Consider the following 13139-nt stretch of genomic DNA (forward strand, 5'->3'; position numbering starts at 1 on the left):
TGCTCGACCTTCTGTGCTCGGCCCGCTGTGCTCGGCCTTCTGTGCTCGGCCTGCTGTGCTCGGCCTTCTAAGCTCGGCAGCCTTCTGTGCTCGGCCTTCTGGTCTCGGCCTTTTGAGCCTTAGCCTTCTGAGCTCGGCAGCCTGGATGAGCTCGGCAGCCTTCTGTGCTCGGCGGCCTGGATGAGCTCGGCAGCTTTTATGCTCGGCCTTCTGGGCCTTAACCTTCTGAGCTCGGCGGCCTGGATGAGCTCGACAGCCTTCTGTGCTCGGCGGCCTGGATAAGCTCGGCCTGGATGAGCTCGACAGCTTCTGTGCTCGGCCTTCTGGCCTTAGTCTTCTGAGCTCGGCTCGGCTTTCTGAGCTCGGCCTGCATGATGAGCTCAGGCTTGTTGTCAGATTTGGGTGCTTTAATTGTATGTGTGGGGTGGTCTATTTTTTTCCCCAACAATATCCATCGCACTCATTCGATCTCGAAATGTCGACCCTTACATCTCTGTCGCTTTTCCACCGCCCCATTCCCATCACCTCTACTAGTAGAATATCATCCCCATAATCTGCTTCTAGCCCTCTAATCTCGGCGACTTACAACCTCGTCCGTCTCCTTTTTCTCATCTCTAACCCTCCTCTATATGACTTTATGTCTTCCTATTTACACCATCTGTTATGTTTCTACTCACTCCACTTCATTCGCAGTCCCATACCCTTGTGATCCTCTCCACTCCTCTATCTTTCTCCCTCCTATTGATTTTTTCTTTGGATATGTTCCCTTCCTTCCCCCATCTCCTCCCCTCCCACCCTGACTTTCCACTTTGTTTCTTACATCATGGACCATTTTGGAGAGGAAGGCTACCCCTGGTAGCAACCCCTAATGGCTAGATTGACGAAAAGAAAGAGGAAAGAAAGAAAGAGGGAGAGAGAAACCCTATAGGTTAGGGATGGAGCAGATCTTGGCAACTAGTATTTGTCCTAAGTTAAGGTTAAGGCTAAGATGAGAAAGGTGGAAAGGATGCAGATAGACAAGGTGGAGCAGGAAAAATAGGGGAGGAGGTGGCTGTCCTAAGATGCCCCCAATCCCTCATCATACCGACGTAATTATGGCCACGTCTAGTTATTGGGCTTGGATGGGGGTGAGGTGCATGAGAATATAACAGCGGGGTTGACCTCTGTTCAGAAAAAACTAGAATCTCCTCTGTTGGGGGAATGTGGTTTTCTCCCCCTAGTACATGGGAACCTCGTCACCAGAAGACCGCATAACGGCCGACCTTAGACGGCCGAGGTCGGCGTCCGACCCGGAGAGCTCCCGACCTCAGAAGTCCGTCCTCGTCGCCCACCTACCACGGCTGTGCCCTTCCGAAGTCCGGCCGGGGGCCATACCCTGCCACCGCCCAGCATTTATTACGCATGATCTCTGCAAACCTGCAGTTCACTCAACAATTAATGCACATCTCCGACTCACTCAACAATTAATGCACATCTCCGACGCACTCAACAATTAATGCGTGTGGCTCCTATCATCTACGGATCCTCAGCTCTCCACGGCAAATCGGCTCAGCAGGGTCCCGTCGGCCGTGACAACTCTCTGACCCCGGCCTCACCTCCGACATCAATGCAATGATTCATCCGATCGCGCGCCAGTTTAAGTCGTACGACGGCCTCACCTCCGACATCAAAGCAATGATTCACCTGATCGCGTGCTAGACCAAGCAACGTGCTGAGTCGTACGACGGCCTCGCCCTATCACATCACAGGTAATTCGACCCCCCTATAAAAAGGGGACCCTTGCTTCCCGATGGGGGTTGGACTCAGAAAAAACTCAGGAAAAACTTACCTCCTTTCTTCTTTAAACGAAGTTTTCCCCCTCTGACTTAAGCATCGGAGTGCCGGCGCCGGAAGACCCGGCCACCGGCTTTTCTGCAGGCATCCCGACGGAGGACGCCGCTCGTCGACGGATCGCCACCCACCTGTGCCCACCAGCAGCTCCCCCTCCTCAGCCGACGACCGCCTTCGGGTTCAATTTCCAGCAACATCCTCCATCCCAGACCGTGCTAAGGTGACCATTACCATGCTCGGTTACAGGCCACAAGTGGAGATAAGGCGCGCGAGGCTATGTTGGAGGCGTTGATCATTATCTCTTCTTCAACAGGAACTCGACATGTGGCACTTAGAGAGTATAAATGAAAGGTTGAACACACCTTCCTCAACTCTGACTCATGTAGTCCGAATAGCGACTACTGGAGGTAAGAACATGGAGCATAAAAGGTGTGAACATGTGGCATTTTTTTCTTCAGCTAGAGATTAATATGTGGCACACTCATAGATATGCATATGAGTCTCTTTGTGTGGAGAGCTGGATTCCCCTTTTTTTTTTTTTTTTTTTTTTTTTTTTTTGCTAAACCGGGCGATCTATACAACACGTGTACGGATACACCCAATAAAATCGGAAAACAAGACGTCCCGGAGCTCCCGAGGCAGCTCCCTGTCCCCAGCCCATAAGGTGCTACCGGCATGATTGGCCACATACGTGGCCACCCAATCCGCAGCCCCATTGGCTTCTCGAAATACATGCTTCGCCTGGACCACCCCTCCGTCCCTCATCATCAACCCGATATCGCGGACTAAGGGATGGTCGGTAGCACCGGCTCTCAGACCCCCCTGGATCCAACTAATGACCGTAGCCGAGTCACCCTCCAAGATGACAGATCTAGCTGAGAGCACATGCTGAGCGTGTCGAAGGCCCGCCCAGGCAGCTCTCAGCTCCGCTCCGGGGACCGTACAGTCAAATACCTGACAGCCTCCTGCCGCCACAACCCTGGAGGTAGGGTCCCGAATAACAAAACCCGCTCCACCTATCGTGCCACCATCCAGCACGGACCCATCAAAATTGACTTTGAGGAAGCTTGGGGGTGGGGGCTCCCAGGTGAAAAACACCGTATGAAAAGCTGCCGAGGCAGAAGGGGAACCCCAGATATCCCGAGCTATCAAAAGTCCGTCTAAGGAGAAGAGACCACTAAACTCTGCCGCCTGCGCCCGGGCGCTCTCCGCCACGAGCCTTGGCGACTTGCTCTGCTCACCAAAGGTTCGAGCATTCCTAGCCAGCCATATCTGGTATGCTGTGCAGGTCGCTCTAACCGCCTCTTGGCGAGTCAATGGGTTACCCGACCACCAGCGGATAGTTCGTAAGAACTGGTCCCCCTGGGTCCAACCCTCCCATGGCAGCCCCGCCGTACACCACGCCGCCCTCGCCCATCTGCACTGAAACAGTACATGGTCCACCGACTCCTCAGCTCCGCATGCCACGCACTCTGGGGACAACCTCAAGCCCCGCTCACTCAATACTGCTCTTGTCGGAAGCCGAACCCAAGCGACCTTCCATAAGAACAGTGCGACCCTCGGATGGAGGCCTAGGCGCCAGACCCAGGCACAATCCGGCCCTGGCTCATGCTCTGGCCGGAGCACACGGGAGAGGTCCCCCACCCTCACTCCGGTCCTACACGACATGCTCCACACCCGGGTATCCGGACCCGCATGCCCCGGGATCGGAAGGGACCTAACCCTCTCAGCCAAGTGTGCCCCAAACATGTAACCCACCCTCTCCTCATCCCAGGCAGCCCCGCCCGGGACAAGGAGGTCACAAACCCGCAGTCCCTCCACTGCCTCGGTATCAACCATAGTCGGCCAACGTCTCAAGGGTAGGGTACCCACCCATGAGTCACCAACCACATCAATACTCTGCCCATCTCCTATCAACCATCTAGTGTTCTCCTCAACCATGGGAAGGTATCTGGCAATCTCTCGCCACATGAAAGAGCAGCGACGCCCACTGCGGACCGCCCCTGCAGTGCCAGTACGGCCATATCTGGTAGCCATAGTCTGACTCCAGAATCCCTGTGGCTCCAGCGTGAATCGAGCTGCATGTCGGGCAATCAACGCCTCACGTCGCTCCACCAGAGACGAGACCCCGAGGCCACCCTCTCTCACTGGTAGGCAAACGCTCTCCCATGCCACTAGATGCACCCCGTGACCCCCTCCATACGACCCCCACAGGAAGCTCCGAAGTAGCCGCTCAATCCTCATAAGCACTGTTCTCGGAACTACTGTGTTGGCCATAAGGTAGACAGGCATGGAAGCTAGCACTGACCTAATCAGCGTCAATCTACCCATCATGGAAAGTGAAGATGCCCTCCACCCCTCCAGTCTGCTCTGGATCCTCTGCACCAGACCTGAACACTCCGCCACCCGTAACCTCCGACCCGTGATGGGTACTCCCAGGTAACTCCAGATCCCGTCCTGAGCCGGCATCCCAAGTAACCCCCGAATCTCCTGTCTGACCCTATGCTCAGTGCTAGGGCTGAAGGAGATTGTTGACTTCTGAAGGTTAACCTTCTGACCCGACATAGCACAGTACTCCGCCAAAACTCTCCTGAGTACACGTGCATCCTCTACCTACGCCCTGGCCAGGAGTAGGCAATCGTCTGCGAATAGTAGATGCGATATAGACCGAGACCCTGGGGCGGGAACAAACGCCTCCAGCTCCCGGTTAGCACAAGCATCCCGCAGAGCCCGAGACAGGACATCTGAACAGATGATAAACAAATATGGGGATAACGGACATCCCTGTCTAAGCCCCATCGTAGACCTAAAGAAAGGGGAGGGCGTACCGTTGATCAAGATGGAGAATCTCGACCCCTGGACACACCCCAACACCCACTCAATCCAGGTCTCATGAAAACCGAAGCACTCCAATGCGCATCGTAAGAAACTCCACCGAATCCTATCATAAGCTCGTTCCATGTCCAGCTTGACAGCCATCAAGCTTCTTCGCTTAGAGGCCCGTTGCAAATCCCACATCATTTCTTGGGCCAACATGACGTTATCAGAAATATTCCTACCCCCCACAAAAGCACCTTGCTCCTGGCAAATGAGGCCTGGCAGCAGATGCTTCATCCTACCCACCATTATCCTTGCCACCACCTTATAAAGGGTTGTGCACAAGCTGATGGGCCTGAAATGGCTGGGCTCCCTCGCATCCTGGCGTTTAGGTATCAGCGCGACATAGGTAGCTCTCCAATCATCAGGCATCACTGCCTGACTGAAGAAGTGCTGTACTGCCTCCACCACTGCAACCCGGATGACACCCCAATATCTCCTAAAGAAGAAGGGTGGAAAGCCGTCCGGCCCTGGGGCCTTGTCCCCTGCAAGGGCCCAGACCGCCTCCTTCACTTCCTCCCCTGTCACATGTCGAACCAGAAGTGCATTCTCCGACATTCCGATTTGCGTATCCGCCCTCGGGAGCTGGCCGACATCCCCGGGATCTCTATCCTCCGTCCATCTGGACCGAAAGAAATCTAGCAGTACCTGACTAACCTCAGCCTCCCCCTCCACCTGACGACCAGTCCCATCTCGCAGGGAACGAATCATGTTCCTCTGCCTCCTGATGACCGTCGTCCGGTGGAAGAAACTGGTATTCCGATCTCCCTCTCTGATCCACTGGACCCTGGACTTCTGTCTCCAGAAGACCTCATGTTGCCGTAGCAACGAGTGATGATCAGCAAGTAACCCCCGTAGGCTTCTCATGTCTGCCTCCGGGAGCTCACCTTCCTGATCTTCCCTGCTTTGAAGATTGCTAATGGCAGCCTCTACCACTTCCATCTTCCTAAAAATATCTCCCACAACCTCGCGGTTCCAATGACGGAGCCGCCTCTTAGTTAGTTCCAATTTCCGTGATACCCTCTGCATGGCATTGCCGTGTACCGGCAAGGACCATGCCTCCCGAACGATATCCCAGGACTGAGGGTAGGACAGCCACACCTTCTCAAAACGGAAAGGGCTGTGATGGCCAGTATCCGAAATCGTCGATAACAACAGTGGACAATGGTCAGAGGCAATACGGGATAAGTGTCTGACCTGGTAGGTGGGAAAACGGATGATCCAATCGGGGCTCGCCATAGCCCTATCTATCCGCTCCCAAACCCTAGTCATACCAGACTGGTTGTTACACCACGTGAATCGCGGTCCCGAGAAACCCAGATCCACTAAGCCATTCTGAGATACAAAATCCCGGAATTCTCTACGATCTACTGTATCGGTGAAGGGTCGTCCCCCTCTCTTCTCACTCGCACTTAAGATACAGTTAAAGTCACCTATCACCATGGTCGGAAACCCCTGGGCAACCAGATTAGTAATCTCGTCCCAGAGAACCCTCCGATTCCTATAATCAGTGCTCGCATACACCCCACACAAAACCCATGGAGCCGCATCAGGCTCGGTAATGATCATGATTACCTGTTGGGGGCAGTTGTGGAAGACATCCACAGACGCCACCCCCCGCTTCCATAATACTAAAATGCCCCCTGAAAGCCCTTGGGAGTCTATCGCATAGGACTCCCAATCGGCCTCCAGACGACGCTGCACACAACGAAGTCCGTTACCAGATAGTCGCGTCTCGCAGAGGAAGCAGATCTCTGGGCTATGGACCTGCACTAACCTCCTGAACGACGTCCTAAAGGACGGCTTACCTGCCCCTCTGCAATTCCAAGCTAGGATCCTCATGGAGAAAAGTCTGAGAGGTCGGCCACAGGCTCATCCGCCCCCTGGGCCATCGGGTCCAGCACTACCTCGGAGTGCATCCCCCCTAGCTGACCGTCATCCTCGCTCACTCCGGAGACAGCCCGCATAACAGCCGCTCGGACTCTCTGCACCACCGTCGGATGATCCACCGACAGTGTACTGGTAGTCCCTGCGACCGCTACCCGGTCATCTCTGGTCTCCCTGCTATCCCCTCGGGCCATCCCCTCCCGGCCGGCCTGAGCCAGCTGCTCAGCCTCAGGGTGGCTGACTAAAACCCGACCCCCTGCCCCGTGGGCCCCACCGCCTAGGTCGCGCTCTCCCGGGCTAGACTCCTGCGGGGGGTATACTATGACTCCAGTGCCTGCTAGAGAGGTCTCCGGCCGGGGTCTCTCCTCCACCTGGGGTGGGGAACCAAACCGGAATACTGTAGCTGCCCCCCGTGCTGGACCCTCGATGGTGTCCATCAGTTCAGGCATACTCAGTGCGCCTGGTGACCCGAGCCTCTCTCCAACAATCTCCGGCTCTATCACACCATGACTACTCGCCAGACCCATACCCTCGGCCATAAGGCCAAACTGGAAAGGACCAAGCCCCGACAGGACAACCCCGGGGTCAACCTGCCCACAAACAGGCTCAATCGGAGCCACCCGCCCACGGGGCCCAGCCAGGATGGGCGGCCCACCAGGCAGGCCTGGCCCACCAGGCGCACGCGGCCCGCCAGGCGCGCGCGGCCCGCCAGGCGCGCGCGGCCCGCAGGCCCCACGCAGCCCGCCAAGCCCCTGGGCGCGCGGGATCATGGGGCATTTGGGCGCGCGGGATCCCCTGTGAGCGCGCGACCCAGTTGAGTCGCGCGCTCCCTTGGGCGCCATCGACACCCGGACAACACGCGCGCGCGCACGTGCCGTGCGCACCACGCGCAGCGCACGTGCGCGCGCCCTTCCCATCCCAAAGGACCCCCATGGGCCCTTATCGAGTCGCGGCCCATCATCCCTGGGCCGCTTGCCCGACGGGCCCATGGTCCCCCCCGCGTCGATCAGCGGGCCAGGTATCGCGACCGGGCCAGCCACGTCCGGCCCAGGCATACCAGGCCCACCGTCCGGGTCAACCAGGCCAACTCGGGGTTGAAACGCCGAGTCGACTCGGTTGTTACCGCGGTAGGGTTCCGGTGCTCCGTCGCCCACCCCCTCTGTCGGCGATTTCAGCGGTGAGTGGCGACGGGCGATCTTGGTTGGCTTCTGCCAACCGTCGCGGTCCGGAGCGGGTATGGCCGGTGGGGTAACCCGGTCTTCCGGAGTCCGCGGCCGAGGCGAGGGCGCCTTAGCCTTCGGCTCGGCCGTCTTCCCCGGTCGCGGCAGCGGCGGCGGCGGCGGCCCTCGTGGGAGCTGGGATCGGTTTGCCACTAGCCAAGGCCCGAAAATCAGCCCTTGGTCGACCTCCCCGGTTCCCATCGCCGGCCCTACATGAGAAGCCCCCAAGTCCACCCCCACCTCCTCCGACTGCTCCGACGCCGAATAGCAGCACACCTTCACCAAGTGGCCCACCCTGCCACACCCGGTACAAAAATCGCCGATGTTCTCGAAGACGAAGGGCTGCCACCGCACCCTCGTCTTCCCCCGAATCAGAACCCCGGGAAGAAGGGGCTCGGTGGCATCGATCGCCACCTTCACCCTGGCGAAGCCCATGGCTCGCCGTTGTTCGGTCACCCCATCAACGGCGAGCGGCCGCCCCGCTTGGGATGCTATTTCCAGTATGGTCGCGGCCGACCAATATTCCGGCGGGAGCCGGGGTAGCCGGAGCCATACAGCGGCCGTTTTCACGGGCACCTCCCCCGGCACAAACTCCGGCATCCACGGCTCCATGGCGAGGAGTTGCCCCGCCACCACCCATGGGCCGCCATTGAGCACTCTGTCCCGGTCGGCCGACGACCCAAGTCTCAGGGCAAGGTGATCATCGGCTAGCGGCACCGCCTCCACCTTCCCTGCCAATCTTCCTCGGGTGGCCACATCCTTGGCCACCCACTCGGCCGGCACCCGACGGCCGAGGCTGCGGACCACCACCGAGAGGCCATCCCACTCCTTGCGAGCGGCCTCAATGGGCGCCTCCGACGGCTCGAAAACCGTCGGAAAGCGGCGACTCAACCGAGCCACATCCGCTTCCGAGGGCCAGTGAGTCACCCATGGCCCCAGCTTCGCCGGAACCCTAGATGTCTCCCCCCGTCCCGCAAGGTTTTTAACCTTACCTTTGCCCGTACCTTTGCCGGCCACCACCTCCGCGTATGTCTTTGTCCCCGAAGGGCCCGCCTGTTGATCCATCGGCGCAGCTCCAGCGAGGCTTTTGCCCATTCCTTTGCCCGCCACCACTGCCGCATCTGTCGTTGTCCCCGAAAGGCCCGCCTGCTGATCCATCGGCGCAGCTCCGGCGAAGCTGGTCCCCAGACCTGCACACAGAGAGTTAGAAATGGAAATGTCAAGGAAGAGAAAGACGGCTCCTCCTCAGCTCGCAGACGACTCCCGTGCCCCCCACAGAGAAGGACCTCGCCGAAGGCCGTCGGTGACCTCGCCGGAGAAGCAGGTGGCCGTGAGGACTAGCCGTTAGGCTGCAGAACAACTAGGGACAGTAGCCGTTGGGTGGCTTCTCTCTCTAGAACCAGAGTTTCTCTCTCTGGACAGATTCTATTTTGGTTTCCTTCGTCCGGCGGATTCCCCTTTAATGTATAGTAAGTGTAGGTATAAGTATTTTAGAGGCTCAAACATAGCCTGTAGCATGACTTGACCTAAGAGCGGCACCTAATTGCCGAAATCAATTTTGGACCAAATAATTTCGGCTCGCGAGTCGCGTCTCGACCCCCCAATTTCCAAAAGCCAGTTCATTTCTCGCTTTTCTCTCCCTCAAGCGGCATGGCGATCGACCCCTTTTTCCTCCGCCTCTAAGCCTCCCCCTCCACTCTCTCTCTTCGCGACCACCACCTCGAAACCTCACCTCCATGGCTTCTCTTCTCTCCCACGCCCTCTCCTCGCCTCAATACATTCTCCCTCCTCCTGCTCTCAACCGCCGCCAAGCCCTAGCCCCCCGCCGCCATCTCCGCCGCCGGGCCCCAGCTGCCGCCATCTCCGCCGCGATCCAGTGGAACCGCAAGCCACAGCTAGCCGGCGAGACACCCCGCGTGGTGGTAATCACCTCCGGAAAGGGCGGCGTCGGCAAGACCACCACCACCGCCAACGTCGGCCTCTCCCTTGCCCGCTTCGGCTTCGCCGTTGTCGCCGTCGACGCCGACGCCGGCCTCCGCAACCTCGACCTCCTCCTCGGACTCGAGAACCGCGTCAACTACACCGCCGTCGAGGTCCTCAACGGCGACTGCCGCCTCGATCAGGCCCTCGTCCGCGACCGCCGCTGCCCCTCCCTCGAGCTCCTCTGCATCTCCAAGCCCCGCTCCAAGCTCCCCCTCGGCTTCGGCGCCAAGGCCCTCACTTGGGTCGTCGACGCCCTCCGCTCCCGCCCCTCCGGCCCACCCCATTTCGTCCTCATCGACTGCCCCGCCGGCATCGACGCGGGGTTCATCACTGCCATTGCCCCTGCCAACGAGGCCGTGCTCGTGACCACCCCCGACATCACTGCTCTTCGTGACGCTGACCGGGTGACTGGCCTTCTTGAGTGCGACGGCATTCGGGACATCAAGATGATCGTCAACCGGGTCCGCACTGATCTTATAAGGGGGGAGGACATGATGTCGGTGCTCGACGTGCAGGAAATGCTCGGTCTTGCGCTGCTTGGGGTTATTCCAGAGGACTCAGAGGTGATTAAAAGCACGAATCGAGGATATCCTCTTGTCCTCAACAAGCCGCCGACAATAGCGGGGCTGGCATTTGAGCAGGCTGCATGGAGGCTGGTGGAGCAGGACACCATGACTGCGGTCATGGTCGAGGAGGAGCCCAGGAAAAAAGGCTTCTTTTCCTTCTTTGGAGGGTAAAAAGTGTGAGGATTTCAAAGTCTCTATCATTTGGGAGCATAGGATTCTGGTTCGGGGTTGATTTGATGCAAGCCAAAAGACAGTCGGATTGCCAATGAAGTGAGGGAGCATGATGGTGTACAGTTAGGAGGTATGATGACTGTTTGTCTTGTTCATATTTTTGTGATCCGAGGTGGTCTGATTCTTTGTTTGAAATCTAAACTGGGTTCATGTTTTGTCCTAAAGTTTTAATGCCAATAGTCTTGTGGCCTTTGTTTGTTGTTAGGCATTTTGGTGGTTCATCATAATGTAGCGTATATGAGATGATTGAAATGTATGGAAAGATAGTTTTCTTCCCCTAGTTTATTGAATTTATGTATTACTTTTATTCTAAAGTGAAGCGTACTTAATCTCCCCCGTAACAATGGATCTGGGTCTTCTTATTTAGTTCTAAGATTGATGATTTTATTGTCATGGGTTGTTATATGGTACAACTATCAATATCTTAATCCATTACTGTTGGCTATTATCCTTTTATGTATCTATCCTAAAAGTTGACTTGACACTATTTCAATAATCTCTATACCATAAGCATCCTATTGTAGCATGAGTTAATTGATTGGAATCTTTAAATGCTTTTTTCTTAATGTTTGCCTAAATGCTTTAATCTTCAAAGATGCAGCATTGCTTGAGTGACTGTGCATTAGTTGTTCATATAGAGTTATACGTACAGATAGTTTATTTATATGCACTCTTGATGGTGGATTGTATGATTTTCCTTTTCCTATGGAGTGAGGTATTAACTTTGACTCAAGATTTTAAATTCTATAGGATGGGGTTGTCCTGATTTTTTCATGAAACAGGATGCGTTGCCGTCCTGCCCCGTCCCATGTCCCGATTTTTTAATGGAACGGGATGCGTTGCCGTCCTGCCCCGTCCCACCACTTGGGATAGGGGATGCCCCAAAACATGCCGATCGGGACGCTAGGACGATGGCTAGATGGTCCTGTCCTGACACACGGGATGGTACCCCATCCCGGTGTCCTGCAGGATATTCCATCGGGACTTAAATTCTTGCTTTGACTCATTTTTGGATGATGATTTAGACAAATCAAATCAATAGTGATATACTAGTTTTTGTGTTTCTTAATCTTGAATATTTTTTTCCCTTTATGCATGTATTGTGCCTAGAAGCACTTCACTAGGATGGCCTAGCTGTATGTCTTATTACTGATTCTATTGGTTAGTTAATTTTGCTAGTAATTCCCAAGCTGTGTTTTGTGGTGAAAAATGTATGCGATGAAGTAGAAACCTAATTGTGATATAAAGAAAACATATTATATATGTGACATGTTATAGGCTATCTTTTTAGAATAAATTTAATGAGCCCTCATTATGCTGCAATCTTTGGCAGTCCATCCTTAAGATATGAAGAACCTTTGCCTTGACTCCCACACCATTGCACAGTGCTTAAAATAGATAAATCTCACCTTTTTGTCTAAGCAAAAGTAATGAATATTTTCCATGAAGATTGAGATGAGAGAGGTGAAGCGAAAGTTCTCTTTTATGTTCTTTTGTTCTCAAGTTTAACTGCTACATAACCAAATTTTTGGAAAAACAACTATAGTATACAAGGAGTTGTGGAACCCTCCCTAACACCTGGCTACCTAGTGGATGCCTATGCAGTTCAAGGAGGAGGAGAGCAAGTGGAGGAAGAGGAGATAAGAGGTGGAGAAGGCAGAGAAAAAGAGGAGAAGAAAAAGAAACTAGGCTCTGATGTCTGCTGCCCCTGCCTCTTCTAGTTACCTGTAGTCCTCGAGGGAGACTGAATATTCTTGTAATCTGCTTGACCCACCTATCCCTTATTCAAGCCTCTTTTGACCTACACTGTAATTGCTTTACCCTACTCAATCCACCTTGTCTTGTGCAACCTATGCACTTGGCCCAACCCAAACTGCAGAAGCAAGTGTCTAGGATTACTTGATGTTGCCTAGGCTCCCACTCTGAATTTCCCAATGGCAACTAGAGCATTGCATTTGCCCATGTAGCCACAGAGTGCTTTACCATATGGTGATTAACATTCTCATACAATCTTGTATCTCTTCCAAATGCCATCTTGTCAGAGCATTAACCAATAAGTAGTATGAAGGAAACTGATGAGTGAATATTATAATGACCCTTGAAGGATAATAAATACTAATTATTAAATCTTTGGACCAACTAATATTCAAACAATATAAAGATTTGAAAAGTGAGATTTCAAATAAGTGTTCTGAAATAATTTATAGATGAGGAGTGTTTTAAGTGCACTGATACTCACAGTCATGCCCCGAACTAGCTTGTCATGATGCATCTGAGCTTTGCTTGATTTGCATGCATGTGAAAATGTTTTCTGATTCTAAGCCAATGGATTCAACCTCTTGATTGCTTTCTATATTTATAAGGCTGGATAAGGTTTTGCTAACCTAATGAAAAAATGAGAAAAGGTTTAAATAGTGCATGGTCCCTCCAAAAATTGAAATTTTAGTTACCTCTGGTAGTTTGAACTTGTAGAAGAAACCCAAACCAAAAGTAATCATGACAATAGATACCCCATTCATGTTTGCCTACTTATTCAGATACACAA

General features: G+C 54.3%; 1 protein-coding gene across 1 annotated transcript; it reads left to right on the forward strand.

Moving 5' to 3' along the window:
• The first annotated feature begins 9401 nt into the window (after positions 1–9401).
• Positions 9402–10938, forward strand: LOC103712224 (septum site-determining protein minD homolog, chloroplastic). The gene has a single exon (XM_039114868.2). It carries the CDS (start codon positions 9551–9553, stop codon positions 10532–10534), a length of 984 nt encoding a protein of 327 aa, XP_038970796.2. The 5' UTR covers positions 9402–9550; the 3' UTR covers positions 10535–10938.
• The last annotated feature ends 2201 nt before the right edge of the window (positions 10939–13139 follow it).

This window comes from Phoenix dactylifera, chromosome 16 (assembly GCF_051530095.1).
Source record: "Phoenix dactylifera cultivar Ajwa chromosome 16, Ajwa_hap1_PhDact_Kaust_v1.1, whole genome shotgun sequence".
Lineage (NCBI taxonomy): Eukaryota > Viridiplantae > Streptophyta > Magnoliopsida > Arecales > Arecaceae > Phoenix > Phoenix dactylifera.

Bases quoted from the DNA above. Each gene is read 5' to 3' on its own strand.
- LOC103712224 (XM_039114868.2), top strand. From the start codon at position 9,551: ATGGCTTCTCTTCTCTCCCACGCCCTCTCCTCGCCTCAATACATTCTC.